Genomic DNA, 19,050 nt, shown 5'->3' on the forward strand with positions numbered 1-19,050 from the left:
AAAGAAGCTGGATATGAGTCAACAGTGTGCCCTTGTTGCCAAGAAGGCTTACGGCATTTTGGGCTGAAAAGTAGGAGCATTGCCAGCAGATTGAGGGATGTGATTATTCCCCTCTATTCGGCATTGGTGAGGCCTCATCTGGAGTACTGTGTCCAGTTTTGGGCCCCACACTACAAGAAGGATGTGCAAAAATTGGAAAGAGTCCAGCAGAGGGCAACAAAAATTATTAGGGGACTGGAGCACATGATTTATGAGGAGAGGCTGAGGGAACTGGGATTATTTAGTCTGCAAAAGAGAAGAGTGAGGGGGGATTTGATAGCTGCTTTCAACTACCTGAAAGGGGGTTCCAAAGAGGATGGCTCTAGACTGTTCTCAGTGGTAGCTGATGACAGAACAAGGAGTAATGGTCTCAAGTTCCAGTGGAGGAGGTTTAGGTTGGATATTAGGAAAAACTTTTTCACTAGGAGGGTGGTGAAGCACTGGAATGGGTTACCTAGGGAGGTGGTAGAATCTCCTTCCTTAGAAGTTTTTAAGGTCAGGCTTGACAAAGCCCTGGCTGGGATGATTTAGTTGGGGATTGATCTTGCTTTGAGCAGGGGGTTGGACTAGACGACCTCCTGAGGTACCTTCCAACCCTGATATTCTATAATTCTATGATCTATGATTCTTCACTGGTGACTCCTGCTAGTGTTGAATGCTGGTCTCTTGTCCTGGCGATAGCAGAAGCCTCTTGTTGGGGGGAGATATGATTTTATTGAAGGATGCAGCCTTTCCTCTGGGATGTGGTGCTTCCTACAGTCACCCTGGCCTTTGTCACAACTAGATAACCCCAATCCAAGTTGTTTTTCATGGAGTTACAACTTAAGAACCCTCATAAATAGAGCTGGGCACATTTTTTTAGGTGAATAATATATTTGCCAAAAAATGCATTTTTGAGGCAACAAAACTATTCAAAAAATTTGATCTAATCTGGCAAATTGTTTTGGCTGAAAAAAAATGGGGAAAGAATTTGAAGACATTGAAGTAGCTTATTGTTGGCAATTTCAAAACAAAACATTTCAACTTTTCACCCTGAGTTTTCATTTCAAAATGGCAATTTGTTTTGAAATTTAGCTGAGTTTAAAAAGTGAAAAAACACGTAAAACAAACCCAAAATTAAATAAAAAATCCTTCAACTCAAAATGGGGGGCTTTTTCAGATTTTTTTAGTTCAACCCCTGAATTGAAAAATCAGGTATTTGCTCAGCTCTGCTCATAAAGTCAAGTCGATGCAGGCTGTGGCTGCGCTCTTGGGACGCCGTGCTTCACAGTTAGGCCCAAGTGCCAGGGCTCCAAGGTCAGCACTGGCTGCTGATTGGCAGTGCAGTTTAGGATTTTGGTTTTGACCCAGAAAGCCATAAGTGGCTTGGGATCTTACTGTTGAATATTCCGTTCTCTCCCCATGAGATACCTCTACAGCTATGACCAGCAGAGTAGGCCCCTGGTTTAACAAACAGGGATACTTTCTGCAAGGAATTCACAATCTTGCAACTCACTTCACACCTCCAGATCTGTTGACCTTCGGGGATTACAAAACTCATCTGTTTTCTTGGCTTGCAGGACTGGGTTAATCTGCTCTAACTCAGCCAGGCGTTATAGGGCTGGATGCAGAAATGGCTGGGAGAGATTCTTTCGCCTGGGTTATGCCGGAGGCCAGACTGGTCAGACATTGGGCCCGCTGGCCTTGGAATTGATGAGCGTGTGAATTGTGGGTTATTGGTTTTTCATTTACGTGTCTCTGAACAGAAGTACTTGGTGCTTCTACAACTATTAAAACCTACAGTCAGAGATAAATATGCTTTGCATAAATCGGCCTAAATTTTCAGAAGAGGCCGACTAATATTTGGGCATCACCACAAGGTTTGGCTGCCCAGCTAGGGTACGTCTACACTAAGACCAGGCATTGACTCAGGTTTAAGCCTAAACCCACTTCTGTTCACACAAAATCAGTCTGACTCAGGTCAGCCAGCACTCCAGACCCTGCTAGGGGATGGGTCAGAGCCCGAATCGCACCTTGACTCAGATCCAAGCCCTGTCATTTTACAGTGTGGACACAGACCCAAGTCAGAAGGTCTGTGTAGTGCAGTATGGAAGTGTTAGCACGGCTGTGAGACCCAGGCCCAGCAATTGTAAACACAGCTTTACAGTGCAGTGTGGACGCTCAACCTCATTTAGTTGAAAATCCAATTTTCCATTAAAAACCAGTTTAGATGGAAATATTTTGACCAGCCCTAGCCGAAAGAAATAATCATAAATAGCAATAAATCTCAAGGCAGATTAACAGTAATAAATCTAGATCCATTTGCCATTAAAATTTAAAGTCTCAGTTCTAGGGTCTGCTCTGGATTCTCTGTGTAGGAGCAATCTTGAGTATTTTAAGAGCTGCTGGAGCAGCTTTACAGCCCTCACCTCCCAGCCTGCTGGCCCACAGGGTGCTCCCAAGGTAAGGGGATGCCAGTGCAGCATCCCTATGAGAGACTCTGGGCCATTTAGAGGTCACTTGAGGTAACAGAGAGTGGTGCCATATTCACCCCTGACATGAGATTGAGTGAGGTTCTCTGGCCTGGGTTATGTAGGAAACCAAACTTAGATGATCATAACAGTCCCTGTGAATTTAAACTAAAAAAGTTTGCTGGCCAGACTTGAACTGGGATCTTGCCCTGGGCCACCAGCCAAGCTGGGTTGCCTGCTAATTGTTGGAATAACTATGCTCAACTGATGTTGATCAGGTTTAATAAAACTCCCACCTCATCTGTTACTCCAGCAGCATGGCACTGCAGCTGGGATCCAGGTCCCAATTCCCATCCTGAACTCAGCGGATGTGCTTCGTCTTGGTGCGGTTCTGAAGTTCTCCGTTCTGGGTACAAAACAAACAACAAGTGAAGATCACCAGTTTTTACCCATCCCAGCATCCTTCACACATGCCTCGTGCCCCTCCTTTCCGGAGCTGTCCTGCAGGACACAGGAAATGAGGAAACCGTTTGGTTCTCTATAGTTTGGACAGGACTTTCTCCAGTTGGTTGCTTGTTCCAACCCTCCCCATCCCCACAGTCTCTTCACCTCAGTTTCAATCCACATCTGCCCCTTTTATCCTCTTCTCTCTTGCTCTGTCCCCCTCAGCCTCTCTTCTGTGTCCCCTCTCACTTCTCTTTTCTGTCCATGTAGCTGGTCCCCACCTAACTAAACCCTCTGGAAAATAGAAAATTGTTTTGCCACCATCCCATTGGTCACTCTGCTGGTGTGTCCTACCCCTTCCCTCACCCTGGGTCTGTCTGGTTTGTTGAGATTGTCAACTCTTCGGGACAAGGACATCCACCACTCTGTGTCTGTGCAGCACCTAGCACAATGAGGCCACATTTTTGGTTGACCCGAGACACTGTCCTAACAAACATGATTACTAATGATAATAAGGAAACAGGCTCTCAACTTCCTTTGAAGCTGAAGACAAGGCCATTGTGGAGAAGCTAAAAGAATTCTTTGCATTGGTTTTCACTGCGAAAGAGGTGAGGGAGATTCCCACACCTGAGGTGACAAATCTGAGGAACTGTCCCACGTTGAGGTGTCAGTAGAGGAGGTTTTGGAACGAATTGAGAAGTTACATAGCAATTAGTCACCAGGACCAGATGGTATTCACCCAAGAGTTCTGAAGGAACTCAGATAAGAAGTCACAGAACTACTAACTGTGATTTGTAACCTATCACCTAAATCAGCTTCTGTACCAGATGACTGGAGGTTAGCCAATGGGCTGCCAATTTTTTTAAAAGGCTCCACAGGTGATCCAGGCAAGTACAGGCCAGTAAGCCTGACTTCAGTACCGGGCAAACTGGTTGAAACTATAGTAAAGAACAGAATAATCAGACACAGAGATGAACACGATTTGCTGGGGACAAGTCAACATGGCTTTTGTAAAGGGAAATCATGCCTCACCACTCTACTAGAATTCTTTGAGGAGGGTCAACAAACAGGTGGACAAGGGTGATCCAGTGAATACAGTGCACTTGAACTTTCAGAAAGCCTTTGACAAGGTTCCTCACCACAGGTTTTAAGCAAAGTAACCAGCCATGGGATAAGAGGGAAGGTCCACTCATCGATCAGTAACTGGTTAAAAGATGGGAAAGAAACAGTAGGAATAAATGGTAATTTTTTCAGAAGGGAGAGAGGTAAATAGTGGTGTCCCCTAGCAGTCGATACTTGGACATATTCATAAATGATCTGGAAAAAGGGGTAAGCAGTAAGGTGGCAAAATTTACAGATGATACAAAGCTACTCAAGACAGTTAAGTCCAAAGCAGACTGTGAAGGGTTACAAAGGGATCTCACAAAACTGGTTGACTGGGCAACAAAATGGCAGATGAAATTCAGTGTTGATAAATGCAAAAGTGATGCACATTGGAAAATATAATCCCAACTGTACATGCAAAATAATGGGATCTAAATTAACTTCTATCATTCAAGAAGAAGTGTCCTAGTATCCTGTTCTTGGAGTCCTAGAAAACATCCACTTATTGTGCAGCAGTAGTCAAAAAAGCTGACCTATAAGGAGAGATTAAAAAGACGGGTACTGTTCAGCCTGAAAAGAGATGACAAATGACAAAGGTCTATAAAGTCATGAATGGTGATGGGGAAGTGCATAAGGACGTGTTATTTACCCCTTCACATAGCAGAAGAACCAGGACGCACCCAGTGAAATGAATAGGCAGCTGGTTTAAAAACAAACAAAAGGAAGTCCTTCTTCACACAAAGAATCAACCTGTGGAACTCATTGCCAGGGGATGTTGTGAAAGCCAAAAGTATAACTGAGTTCAAAAAAGAATTAGATAAGTTCATGGAGGATAGATCTATTAGCCAAAATGGTTAGGGATGCAACCCCATGCTCTGGGTGTCCCTAAGCCTCTGACTGACAGATGCTGGGCCTCGATGACAAGTGATGGCTCACTTGATAATTGCCCTGTTCTGTTCATTCCCTCTGAAGCACCTGGCATTGGCCACTGCTGGAAGACAGGATACTGGGCTAGATGGACTATTGGTCTGACCCAGTATGGCCATTCTTCTTGCGTTCTGCAAGGGTAGCTATAGTACATCCTGCGCCCCCCTGGAGCTCGGCTCACTCACACGTGGCTCGGACTTCGGGGGGTGGGGTGGGAGGCGCATGCCAGCACAGGCGCCAACTCCGGGAGCACCCATGGGGAAAAATTAGTGCGTGCTCAGCTCCCACCAACAGTCAAGCTCCCGCCGCTCAGCGCCTCCTGCCCACCATGAACAGCTGTTACACAGAGTTCAGGATGCTCCGGGAGGAAGGGGGAGGAGTGGGGATGGGGTGTGCTTGGGGGAGGAGGCAGGGAAGAGGCGTGTCGGGGCGGGGATTTGGGGGACGTGTTGGAATGGGGCAGTGTGGGGGCGGAGCAGGGGTAGGGATAGGGGCTGGGGGGAAGGGGTGGAGGGGCAGGGCCTGGGACGGAGGCAGGGCCGAGCACCCCCTGGCTAGAGGGGAAGTCAGCACCTATGCATGCCAGAGTTTGTCGTGCTCGTGTGAGCTTCGCCTCTCTAGAATGGCTTTCACAGTGTACGGTGGGAAAACTTGCCTGTCCCTCCTGGGGATGGTGGGGGGCAACGGCATGAGCTCTTCATATGGAGTGGTGAGAGGTGCAGCCCCAAAAACTCAGCGTGTAATTTGATGATACTCACAGCATCAGCTGTACATCTCAGACACTAGACACCAGTGCAAGGACAGAGTCTGCCTGAGCTGTGCCAGGGTGCAGGCAGGGTCCAACTGGCAGCTCTGCGACCTTACACCAGCGGAGAACTTCCCCAGAGAGGGGAACTCTCAGCTGGCCAGCATGGGCAAGACTCCACCACTGGGCCCCACCTGAGTGGCACAAAGTGTCCAGAACAAGAGAGTAGAATCTGGGCCATTATTTGGGGTTTTACCTTGGCATGAGAATGCTGCTGTTTGCTCTTGCCACCTTAAGCACAGCATCGCACAGGGAGCTCCTGTTCAGCAGGTTTCCACAGGACCCCCTTCTGCCCTTCCCAGACAGAGCTCCTGCTTTCAAGGATACAGCCCCCATTTGGCAAGTGCGGCCTATGTTGCTGGTTCCTGAACCTTGCCCCTGGGCTGTATTAAAATGCGTGTTCCCATGGGCCCAGCCAGGGCCGGCCCACAACATTTTGGCACCTGAGGCTGGGAGCTCAAATGAAGACCCCATGCCCCCTCACTTGGGCCAAAACTTTGAAAGGTCTCAATTCTGCCTTCTTCCTGTTCTTCTCCTCTCATGGTTCTGCTCTGCTACCTACCCCAATAAGGGAGAACTAACAACTTAAAATGCCTTGTTCACAAATTTTAAGTAACACTTAACTTTCAAACCTCTAAACAGAAAATGTAATTTTTCTTGTCTGCATAGTAAACACTGGTTTCAGAGTAACAGCCGTGTTAGTCTGTATTCGTAAAAAGAAAAGGAGTACTTGTGGCACCTTAGAGACTAACCAGTTTATTTGAGCATGAGCTTTCGTGAGCTACAGCTCACTTCATCGGATGCATAGCTATGCATCCGATGAAGTGAGCTGTAGCTCACGAAAGCTCATGCTCAAATAAACTGGATAGTAAACACTGGCATTTTTATCTGTTTGAATAGTCAAAGTGGTGCTTTCCGTGCCTTCTTGGTTGCAAAGATTTGAACTGCTTCCCGAAGGTCCACAGTCTGGGCCAGCTCATGCTCTATCAAGATGGTTGCAAGGCCAACCAGCCTCTCCTGTGTCATTGTGGAGCGCAGATGTGTTTTTATTAACTTCAGCTTGGAGAAGCTGCATTCTCCACTGGCAACTGTTACAGGAAGTTTAGAAGTACGCGCAGAGCAACAAAAGCATTTGGAAAGAGGGTGGTCATCTTTTTTGTGCACATATATTCCAGAACAGCCTTTGGAGTTGATCCTGCTGAAATGTATCTTGAAAGGGCTTTCAGTTCATCTCCTAAATCACTCGCATCAATATCGCGCATGTCATCATGTGTCAATGCTGTCTCTAGTGCCCTGCATTGCTGGTGTAGGTCTTCTTCAGGTATAGTGAGGAGTTTGGGAATATCATACAACATCCCAAATATACTTTTGTGTTCCTTGAGCTGCATGAAACGTTCTTCAACTGACTGTATTGCACAATCTAGCACCTGGTTAAAGAATTCAACTTTGAATTGTTGTTTGGGGTCTCTTATGGGATTATCCCGTGCCTCGTAATCAAAATGTCTTCTTCTTCGGTGACTCTTGTATTCTTGAATGGGTGGGAAGATAGCTTCAGTGTGAAGGTCCTCTGCCAACTTCTGTGCACTCTTCAGAACGTTTTGAAATCCCTCATGTGACCAGTAAGACTCCAGATATGACTTTGCTTTGTCCAGTTGTTCCATTGCTCCAGATATATCAAGGTCAACACCTTGGAGTCTCTTGCTTACAACATTTATTTCAAATGCTATGTCATACCACAACACTAAGCCACACAGAAATTTGAAGTCATGTATGTTTCTGGTGATTCCATTTCCCTCTAAGAAGAAAAGGAGGACTTGTGGCACCTTAGAGACTAACCAATTTATTTGAGCATAAGCTTTCGTGAGCTACAGCTCACTTCATTGGATGCATACTGTGGAAAATACAGAAGATCTTTTTATACACACAAACCATGAAAAAATGGGTGTTTACCACTACAAAAGGTTTTCTCTCCCCCCACCCCACTCTCCTGCTGGTAATAGCTTATCTAAAGTGATCACTCTCCTTACAATGTGTATGATAATCAAGTTGGGCCATTTCCAGCACAAATCCAGGTTTTCTCTTCCCCTCCCCCCCCCCCCCCCCCACAGACCCACTCTCCTGTTGGTAATAGCTTATCTAAAGTGATCACTCTCCTTACAATGTGTATGATAATCAAGGTGGGCCATTTCCAGCACAAATCCAGGTTAATTCCCCCCCTTCCTCCCCCCCCCTTTTTTCTTCACACACACAAACCCACTCCCTGTTGGTAATAGCTTATCTAAAGTGATCACTCTCCTTACAATGTGTATGATAATCAAGGTGGGCCATTTCCAGCACAAATCCAGGGTTTAACAAGAATGTCTGGGGGGGGTTAGGAAAAAACAAGGGGAAATAGGTTACCTTGCATAATGACTTAGCCACTCCCAGTCTGTATTCAAGCCTAAGTTAATTGTATCCAATTTGCAAATGAATTCCAATTCAACAGTCTCTCGCTGGAGTCTGGTTTTGAAGTTTTTCTGTTGTAATATCGCAACTTTCATGTCTGTAATCGTGTGACCAGAGAGATTGAAGTGTTCTCCGACTGGTTTATGAATGTTATAATTCTTGACATCTGATTTGTCATCCCTCTGCCACTGTTCTCCCACGAACAGCTCCTGTCATAGCATTATCCTCCATAAGGGCAACTATGGCATCATCTATCTTCCCAATTTGGTGTTTGATAGGCTTTATCGCCTCCACTCGACTGTCCCATCATGTGGCACTCAGTGATTTCAGTGTCAGAGAGGATGTTCCCAGATGTTCCTTCAAAATTTGCCATCGATGAATTGATGCAGAGAAAAATACATAGATGCTTTGAATTACATTTAAAAATTCAGCAGCCTCACTAGAAGCTGATGCTGCACCACTGACCACCAAGTTCAATGAATGAGAACTGCATGGGACAAAAAAAGCTCGAGGGTTTAACTCTTGGATCCATGTCTGCACTCCTCTGTTCCTTCCTCTCATGTTGGCACCATATCATAGCCCTGACCTCTCATGTCAGCTATCGCAATTCCCGTATCTTCCAGCTCTTAAGAAGCACATTTGTCACACCAGCTCCTGTACTATCATCAATGTCAATAAATTCTAGAAAATGCTCTCTGACAGTCACCATTGCAGGGACGTTTTCACTAGGTTCTGTTGTTGTTACAAAATGCACCATTAAAGTCATTTGTTCCGTATGGCTGATGTCTGGTGTGCAGTCCAGAATAACAGAGTAATATCTTGCTGACTTCAGATCTGCCACAATCTTCTGTTTGACTTTTGTTCACAGTAACTGTATGATCTCATTTTGAATGGTTTTTCCAAGGTAGTGGTGTGTGTACATTTCTTGGGTGGTGACTCTTCTTAGATGCTCCTGGAGTACAGCATCAAACTCAGCCATCAGCTCCACAATTTTAAGGAAGTTTCCATTTTTTGGCACATACAGCTGATCTGAAGTGCCATGCAGTGCTAGGTTTTGGGTTGCAAGCATTCTCACAATGGCAATGAGCCTTTTCAGAACATTTTGCCAGTAAAGAGACTCTGATGCAATCTTCTCTTCAGGCTGATCATCTATGGTGGCTTTTAATCTTAGTCTCATCTCAACCTCTTTCCACCTATGGAATGCTCTCTGGTGATTTGCTGCCTTCTCATGGCATGCCAGATTTTTAGCCAGATTTTTCCAGTCCTTTGTTCCTGTAGAACCCAATGTGGCTGGAACATTAGACTGCAAGAGTTTGCAACAAAAACAGTATGCAGCATTCTGGGTTTCTGAGTACATAAGTCATGGCCTCTCCACTTTGTCACCATTGGGGATTTCACGCCAGGAATGTGTTGGATGAAAACTTCTATTTTCATTGTCTTTGGGGAACAGAAAGTTTTTCACTTGCTGTGGCCCATGCAGTACAAGGAAGTCCCTCAGGCTACTGCTCAAGTGGGTCCACAGTCCTGGATCATCGAGACTTAAGGAACTAAACTCAGCAGCAGCTGTTTCTTGCACCTCCTCCACACTCCTCTCTGATCGACACTTTTCTTCAGGAATGTGCATGGTTCCATCCATTTGAGATGGAGATATGGATGCTGCAGTAGCTGCCAGGTCACTGCACTCTGACTAACTGGAAGATCAGGCATCTCCTCACCACTCACATCCTCACTGGGGCCGGAAGGCTCACCGTGAACGTTTGTGTCTATGTATCTCAGGAGAGCTCCTTCCTGCTAAGATAGAAAAGCTTCCTTTGCTTGCTTGCTTTTTCTGAATGCTGCCCCAGAGGGGCGTTTTCTTCTTTCACTCATGACTGCTGTTCTGTGCCAGCTATAGTGGCTCTCAACACTCAATTGAAGGGGACAAATAAGCAGGCTGGTAGCAGGGCCTGAGTGAGGGAAGATGTCAGCATCTTAAGGGCCAAACTGGCTCCTACCACTTCAGTTGACTGCCTGTTCTCCTCAAGTGGGTTCAGGGAAGCAGCAGGAAACAGGAAGCCCCCTGAGAAGCTGGGGTTAATCAGTCCAGGCTCCTGGCAGTGCTGGAGAGGTGCACAAGAGGCTCCTCCTCCTCTCTCTCCCTGCAGCTCCTGCTGCTTTCTGTTATTCCCTCTCACCTTTTCTCCTGCCTGCCTGTTCTGTCTCTAGTGCCCTCCTTCCTCCAGCACAGCACTCCCCCATCTCTGTGCATCTCGAGCAGAGAATACAGATGCACCAGCAGCAGACACAATTTTCTACACTCTGGGTCCTAGTGGCGCCGCCCCCCAGTCTGGCACCTGAGGTGGCCGCCTCAGTTCTCCTCATGGTAAGGCCAGCCCTGGGCCCAGCTGATCCCGAATGCTCTGTGGAATTGCTCTCATTCCAACACTCACTGCCCACTGATTGTTGTGTCATCTGGGAACCACATCAGCAGTGATTTTGTATTTCCTTCTGGATCATTGAGAATGATATCGAATAGCATTGGGCCAAGGACAGATGAACAAGATCATACTGAAATAATGGAATGGTTACCTGCTCTGTGGGGTTTCACCTCCAGCTCCACAGACTCTTCTCTCACTGCACTGCCAGGGACCTGCTTCTTTGAAAAGAAAGTTTTAAAACATTCCAGTTAAAGCACCAAAGCGGTGACCCTTTAACAGCAGTGTGGCCCTACGATGTAACCGAGATGGAAGGAGTGCATTGGCCTGTTCTGTGCCTTCCTGCAGCAGGGAATGTAGTCCTGCATGAGAGTCATCTTTATGTTAATTGAAAAAGGGAGATGTAAGCAGCCCTGTAAAATGGGTATCTTGGGGATCTGATTTTCACTTTGGTGCCAGAAGGCTGGGCTTGAGTCCTGGGGAAGCCCTGATGGTAAAAGTTATGGGACTTTTGATTTGTAAAATTCTGACTGGATTAGAGAAGGGAGATTGATCACATCTGTTCTCCCCATCCCGGAACACAAAGGAACACACAATGAAACTGCAAGGTGGAAAATGCAAAACTGATTAAAAAAATACTTTTTAACACAATGAGTGATCAGTCTGTGGAACTCACTGCCACAAGAATTAAGCCAATGTCCTGTTATCAGAGACAAGGATGAACTCTAGCATAGGGGGAAGATTATCCCACATATCCCATGGGATACTGTGGTGGTTTTTATCCCTTCCCCTGAAGTACCTGGTGCTGGGAACTGTCGGAGACAGGAGATTGGGCTAGATGGACCTTGGGTCTGATTCTGTCTGGCAATTTGTATGCTACTAAACTGTAGGTTAGTTCCTAGGGTTTGGTGTGGACAAAACACAGAGGAAATGTCTTCCTTACCAAAGGCACTTAGAGAATGGCTCGTGCAGATTTAATTCTATTATGTATTGTACTCCCATCTGAAGTAACAGCTGACGTTTTCATTATCTTTATAAAAATCCAGTTCTTCTTTGAATCTTGCTAAGCTTTTGGCTATGGTGATAGATTGTGGCAGAGAGTTCCACCAGCTAATTACACATTGTGTGAATAAGTATTTCCTTTGTTCAGTTTTGTATTTCTCACTTTCAATTTCATTGAATGTTGTCTTGTTTCTTTGTTATGAGGCAGGGAGAATAGAAGTGACCAATCTCCCTTCTCTAGATCACTCAGAGCAGGCTTTTATCATGTGTCCTCATACCCATCTCCTCGCTAAAGGAACCACCCTCCCAGTCTTTTCAAACTCTCTTCATAGAAGAATATTTCCAGGCTCTTGATCATTCTCATCACCCTTCTGTGAACCTCTCTAAGGTCAGGTCTACACTATAAACTTACATCAGTATAACTAAGTCCTTCAGGGATGAGAAAATCCACACCCTAACCCCGGTGTAGACTGCGCTATGTCGATGGGAGGACTTCTCCCATCGACATAACTAGGGTGCATCTCGCAGAGGTGGATTAACTAAGCCAGGGGTTGGCAACCTTTGGCTCACGGCCCATCAGGCTAAGCCACTGGCGGGCTGTGAGACAGTTTGTTTGCCTTGAGTGTCCACAGGCACGGAGCCCCGCAGCTCCCAGTGGCTGCGGTTCACCATTCCCGGCCAATGGGAGCTGCGGGAAGTGGCACAGGCTGGCCGCCGCTTCCCGCCGCTCCAATTGGAGCCAAAGGTTGCCGACCCCTGACCTAAGCCAACAGGAGAAGCTCTCCTGTCGGCATAGTAGCATCTTCACTGAAGTATTACAGCAGCTCAGCTGCCATGTTTTATATGTAGACCTGCCCAAATTCTGCAATATCCCACATGAGATGGGTTGACCCAGCTCTGCTCCCAGTATCCAGATGGGGCAGCTCCACCGATTTATACAAAGGCATCAGAACATTCTCTGTAAAATTCTCCATCCTGTCCTTCTGCATCTGAACCTCTCGTTTGCTTTTCTTTTAACACAGCTGCACTTTGAGCAGAGGTATTCACTAAGCTACAATGGACCCACTTTTTCTGAGCTGGCACAGTTACAATATACCCCTGTAAGGTGTATCAGTATTTGAAATTGCTCCTTCTCGTGTGCATTAGTTTGGGTTTATCATCGCTGAATTCCCCTGCCAGGGTGTTTCCCATTCACTTTGCTTGGTTAGGTCTCACCCATTTTCTTCACAGACTTCTGCAAAATTTTCCTCCCTTCCTCCTTAGCCCCCTTGCCAGATATTTACTAAATATTTTAAACCACAGTTTCCTCCCACAAACCCTTCTGACATCTCCATAGTTAAGCTATAGCCACGTTGGGAATTGTGTCTTTTGTGCTTTACACAACACCAACAATATGGAGAACCTTCCCCCGGACACAGCTGATCTTAAATAGAGCTGGGCAAATTTTTTCTACTTAAACATGTTTTCAGTTAAAATATTCAGATTCAGTGACACCAAAATATTTAGCAAATTCACATAGATTTTACCAAATTGTTTCAGTTGAAAAAAACCTTCAGAATATATAATAAAAATGAAACACTTAATTTTTTAAACAATATGTTTCAATTTTTCAGACTGAAACAAACTTTACTTCTGAAATGGCCTTGATTTTATTTTTTAACAATTAAAATACATTTAAAAATGCTCAAAATTGAAATGAAACCAAATGTTTAGTTCAATCTACAATGGAAATGTTTTCAACTTTTTGATTCACCAAAAAACTTGGAAAATGTTGTTTTGGGTTTGACACAAAACAATTGTTTTCCAATTTTTCAGCATTTCCAGTGAACCAGAAAAAACTTTATTCGCCCACTCCTCATCCCAATTAACTGTGTTCACTGAACATGCAAAGACAAGGCCCAGGTACATACACATGGCTGCTCCTGCTGGTCCCTGGCACAGAAAACAGTGAACGCCACTAGGGGGCTCCCATACTAGTTAAAGGGACGCTCCCTTATGTACTACAGGGATGGTCTGTTTTTTCCTTCTCTTTGTTTTCTTTCTTTTAGACAACATCTGATCCATGATAGAACTTTGCTTCTTTATCAACCAGGTTATTGAAAGTTTAAATACATTTACCTGGGATTTAGAGGCTACATGTGGCTGATCCAAACGTTTACGACCCAACTTTTTTTTCTGCTCCTTTGGCTGGGAAGCGGAGCCTGTGAGGTTGTCTCTCTCCATCTTCTTTGGTGACTCCGGCTGGTTCCCAGAGAACTGTTGAATTCTGGTCTCTTGTCCCAGCGACAGCACAAGCTGGGGGAAATATGATTTTATTGAAGGAACCAGCCTTTCCTCCGGGATGTGGTGCTTGCTACAGTCACCCTGGCCTTTGTCACAACTAGATGACCCCAATCCAAGGTGCTTTTCATGGAGTTACAACTTAAGAATCCTCATAAATAGAGCTGGGCACATTTTTTTAGGTGAATAATATATTTGCCGAAAAATGCATTTTTGAGGCAACAAAACTATTTAAAAAAGTGGATCTAATCCAACAAATTGTTTTGGCAGAAAAAAAACGGGGAAAGAATTTGAAGACCTTGAAATGGTTCATTTTTGGCAACTTCAAAACAAAACATTTCAACTTTTCACCCTGAACCATTTCATTCTGACCACTTTGAAATGAACCGTTCTGAGTTTTCATTTCAAAATGGCCATTTGTTTTTTAATTTAAAAAGTGAAAAACACCTAAAACCAACCCAAAATTAAATGAAAAATCCTTCAACTCAAAATGAATTTTTTCTTCACATTTTTTGGTTCAACCCCTGAATTGAAAAATCAGGTATTTGCTCGGCTCGGCTCATAAAGTCAAGTCGATGCAGGCTGTGGCTGCGCTCTTGGTACGCCGTGCTTCACAGTTAGGCCCAAGTGCCAGGGCTCCAAGGTCAGCACTGGCTGCTGATTGGCAGTGCAGTTTAGGATGTTGGTTGTGACCCAGAAAGCCCAAAATGGCTTGGGACCTTCCCGTTGAAAATTCCGTTCTCTCCCCGTGGGATACCTCTACAGCTACGACCAGCAACGGCGACCGAGCTAGTAGGCCCCTGGTTTAACAAACAGGGATATTTTCTGCAAGGAATTCACAATCTTGCCACTCACTTCACACCTCCAGATCTGTTGACCTTCAGGGATTACAAAACTCATCTGTTTTCTTGGCTTGCAGGACTGGGTTAATCTGCTCTAACTCAGCCAGGCGTTATAGGGCTGGATGCAGAAATGGCTGGGAGAGATTCTTTGGCCTGGGTTATGCCAGAGGCCAGACTGGTCAGACATTGCGCGCTGCTGGCCTTGGAACTGATGAGCATGTGAATTGTGGGTTATTGGTTTTTCATTTATGTGAAGGCTTCAGGTATCAAAGGGGCTTTTATTATGTTGTACAGCGTCTTTGGGCAGTAGAACTTGGTGCTTCTACAACTATTAAAACCTACAGGCAGCGATAAATACGCTTTGTACAAATCGGCCTAAATTTTCAGAAATGGCCACTAATATTTGGGCACCACGTTTGACTGCCCAGCTAGGGTACATCTACACTAAGACCAGGCTTTCACTCAGGTTTAAGCCTAAGCCCCCTTCCGTTCACACAAAATCAGTCTGACTCAGGTCAGCCAGCACTCCAGACCCTGCTAGGGGATGGGTCAGAGCCCGAATCCCACCTTGACTCAGATCCAAGCCCTGTCATTTTACAGTGTGGACACAGACCCAAGTCAGAAGGTCTGTGTAGTGCAGTATGGAAGTGTTAGCACGGCTGTGAGACCCAGGCCCAGCAATTGTAAACACAGCTTTACAGTGCAGTGTGGACGCTCAACCTCATTTAGTTGAAAATCCAATTTTCCATTAAAAACCAGTTTAGATGGAAATATTTTGACCAGCCCTAGCTGAAAGAAATAATCATAAATAACAATAAATCTCAAGGCAGATTAACAGTAATAAATCTAGATCCGTTTGCCATTAAAAAACAAAATTAAAAGTCTCAGTTCTAGGGTCTGCTCTGGATTCTCTGTGTAGGAGCAATCTTGGGTATTTTAAGAGCTGCTGGAGCAGCTTTACAGCCCTCACCTCCCAGGCCGCTGGCCCACAGGGTGCTCCCAGGGTAAGGGGATGTCAGTGCAGCATCCCTATGAGAGACTCTGGGCCATTTAGAGGTCACTTGAGGTAACAGAGAGTGGTGCCATATTCACCCCTGACATGAGGTTGGGTGAGGTTCTCTGGCCTGGGTTATGTAGGAAACCAAACTTAGATGATCATAACAGTCCCTGTGAATTTAAACTAAAAAAGTTTGCTGGCCAGACTTGAATTGGGATCTTGCCCTGGGCCACCAGCCAAGCCGGGTTGCCCGCTAATTGTTGGAATAACTATGCTCAACTGATGTTGATCAGGTTAAATAAAACTCCCACCTCATCTGTTACTCCAGCAGCATGGCATTGCAGCTGGGATCCAGGTCCCAATTCCCGTCCTGAACTCAGCAGACCTGCTTCGTCTTGGTTCGGTTCTGAAGTTCTCCATTCTGGGTACAAAACAAACAACAAGTGAAGATCACCAGTTTTTACCCATCCCAGCATCCTTCACACATGCCTTGTGCCCCTCCTTTCCGGAGCTGTCCTGAAGGACACAGGAAATGAGGAAACCATTTGGTTCTCTATAGTTTGGACAGGACTTTCTCCAATTGGCTGCTTGTTCCAACCCTCCCCATCCCCACAGTCTCTTCACCTCTGTTTCAATCCACATCTGCCCCTTTTATCCTCTTCTCTCTTGCTCTGTCCCCCTCAGCCTCTCTTCTGTGTCCCCTCTCACTTCTCTTTTCTGTCCATGTAGCTGGTCCCCACCTAACTAAACCCTCTGGAAAATAGAAAATTGTTTTGCCACCATCCCACTGGTCACTCTGCTGATGTGTCCTACCCCTTCCCTCACCCTGGGTCTGTCTGGTTTGTTGAGATTGTCAACTCTTCGGGACAAGGACATCTACCACTCTGTGTCTGTGCAACACCTAGCACAATGGGACCCCACTTTTTGTTAGGACAGTGTCTCGGGGCAACCAACATGATTACTAATGACAATAAGGAAACAGGCTCTCAACTTCCTTTGAAGCTGAAGACAAGGCCATTGTGGAGAAGCTAAAAGAATTCTTTGCATTGGTTTTCACTGCGAAAGAGGTGAGGGAGATTCCCACACCTGAGCCATTCCTTTTAGGTGACAAATCTGAGGAACCCACATTGAGATGTCAGTAGAGGAGGTTTTGGAACGAATTGAGAAGTTACATAGCAATTAGTCACCAGGACCAGATGGTATTCACCCAAGAGTTCTGAAGGAACTCAGATAAGAAGTCACAGAACTACTAACTGTGATTTGTAACCTATCACCTAAATCAGCTTCTGTACCAGATGACTGGAGGTTAGCCAATGTGCTGCCAAATTTTTTAAAAGGCTCCACAGGTGATCCAGGCAAGTACAGGCCAGTAAGCCTGACTTCAGTACCGGGCAAACTGGTTGAAACTATAGTAAAGAACAGAATAATCAGACACAGAGTTGAACACGATTTGCTGGGGACAAGTCAACATGGCTTTTGTAAAGGGAAATCATGCCTCACCTCTCTACTAGAATTCTTTGAGCAGGGTCAACAAACAGGTGGACAAGGGTGATCCAGTGGATATAGTGCACTTGGACTTTCAGAAAGCCTTTGACAAGGTTCCTCACCAAAGGTTTTTAAGCAAAGTAACCAGCCATGGGATAAGAGGGAACGTCCACTCATAGATCAGTAACTGGTTAAAAGATGGGAAAGAAACAGTAGGAATAAATGGTAATTTTTTCAGAAGGGAGAGAGGTAAATAGTGGTGTCCCCTAGCAGTCGATACTTGGACATATTCATAAATGATCTGGAAAAAGGGGCAAGCAGTAAGGTGGCAAAATTTACAGATGATACAAAGCTACTCAAGACAGTTAAGTCCAAAGCAGACTGTGAAGAGTTACAAAGGGATCTCACAAAACTGGTTGACTGGGCAACAAAATGGCAGATGAAATTCAGTGTTGATAAATGCAAAGTAATACACATTGGAAAATATAATCCCAACTGTACATGCAAAATAATGTACAGTTATTTTACAAGGGACTTGGGTGAAGGGTTGGAGTGGGGAAGCACGGGGGTGGAGCAGGGGTGGAAATAGGTGGGGTGAGGGCTGGGGGGAAGGGGTGGAGGGGCAGGGCTTGGGGCAGAGTGGGGATCGAGCACCCCCTGGCTAGAGGGGAAGTCTGCACCTATGCATGCCAGAGTTTGTCGTGCTCGTGTGAGCTTCGCCTCTCTAGAATGGCTTTCACAGTGTACGGTGGGAAAACTTGCCTGTCCCTCCTGGGGATGGTGGGGGGCAACGGCATGAGCTCTTCATATGGAGTGGTGAGAGGTGCAGCCCCAAAGACTCAGCGTGTAATCTGATGATACTCACAGCATCAGCTGTACATCTCAGACACTAGACACCAGTGCAAGGACAGAGTCTGCCTGAGCTGTGCTCATTCTCCACTTCCTGTGCCAGGGTGCAGGCAGGGTCCAACTGGCAGCTCTGCGACCTTACACCAGCGGAGAACTTCCCCAGAGAGGGGAACTCTCAGCTGGCCAGCATGGGCAAGACTCCACCACTGGGCCCCACCTGAGTGGCACAAAGTGTCCAGAACAAGAGAGTAGAATCTGGGCCATTATTTGGGGTTTTACCTTGGCATGAGAATGCTGCTGTTTGCTCTGCTCTCTGTATATTAATTTCTGCTACAGGAGCCTCTCCATCTTCACCATCTGAAAGTCAGAGGAGGGCGGCATTACTGAACTGATCACAGGAGGAGCTTAAGCAGGAAATGAAAGGGGCTAGGAGAGTATTTTCCCCAAGTGAGTCATTTTCAACCCAATATATTTATTTCCTGGGTCAGAGCAGCTTAGATGGTAAGAGGCAGCAGTGAATTCTACACCTCGTTCGGCTACTGAATGATCTCGGGCATGTCACATCATTTCCCTGTGCCTCAGTTTCCCCATCTGTAGAATGGGGATGATGGTACTGACCTCTGTGGAGCTGGCATGATGGCTCCTTCCCCTTGCCCCTCCCTGCCACTGTGCACAAACCTGACTGGCTGCGGGGAGTGCCACCAAAGGCACAGCATTAACTCTGACCCTTGGGAGGGTTTGAGTGAATGATCAGGCAGGAATCAGGATGAGAGACCAGCCTGGAAACTGGAAAAGAAAACAAAGAAGAAAGAGGAGCCTGAAGCTAGGGCAGAGAGGAAGCTGCTTGGAGGAGAACCCGCTGCTTGCAAAAGGGATTCTCGTAAACTCTCAGCCAGGAGCTGAGTCCACATTACCAACGCCGTCCTGAGCTCACCCTGCCAGCCAGCACCAGACCGCAGGGAGAGGT

General features: G+C 45.9%; 1 protein-coding gene across 4 annotated transcripts in view; it reads right to left on the reverse strand.

Annotated features, from left to right (window-relative positions):
• LOC114021482 (E3 ubiquitin-protein ligase rnf213-alpha) overlaps positions 1-19,050 on the reverse strand; it is a 168,566-nt gene that overhangs the window by 135,718 nt on the left and 13,798 nt on the right. For 3 of the 4 annotated variants that reach the window (XM_043549414.1, XM_037899152.2, XM_037899151.2), the window contains exons 7-11: positions 18,363-18,440; positions 16,061-16,170; positions 13,749-13,925; positions 10,783-10,849; positions 2,786-2,895 (exon numbers count right to left, since the gene is read on the reverse strand). In XM_043549414.1, the coding sequence (XP_043405349.1) occupies positions 2,786-2,895; positions 10,783-10,849; positions 13,749-13,925; positions 16,061-16,170; positions 18,363-18,440 (542 nt within the window). The remainder of the gene's footprint in view (positions 1-2,785; positions 2,896-10,782; positions 10,850-13,748; positions 13,926-16,060; positions 16,171-18,362; positions 18,441-19,050) is intronic. The other variant, XM_043549413.1, reaches the window with a different exon arrangement.

The sequence above is a fragment of the Chelonia mydas genome, chromosome 6 (assembly GCF_015237465.2).
Source record: "Chelonia mydas isolate rCheMyd1 chromosome 6, rCheMyd1.pri.v2, whole genome shotgun sequence".
NCBI lineage: Eukaryota > Metazoa > Chordata > Testudines > Cheloniidae > Chelonia > Chelonia mydas.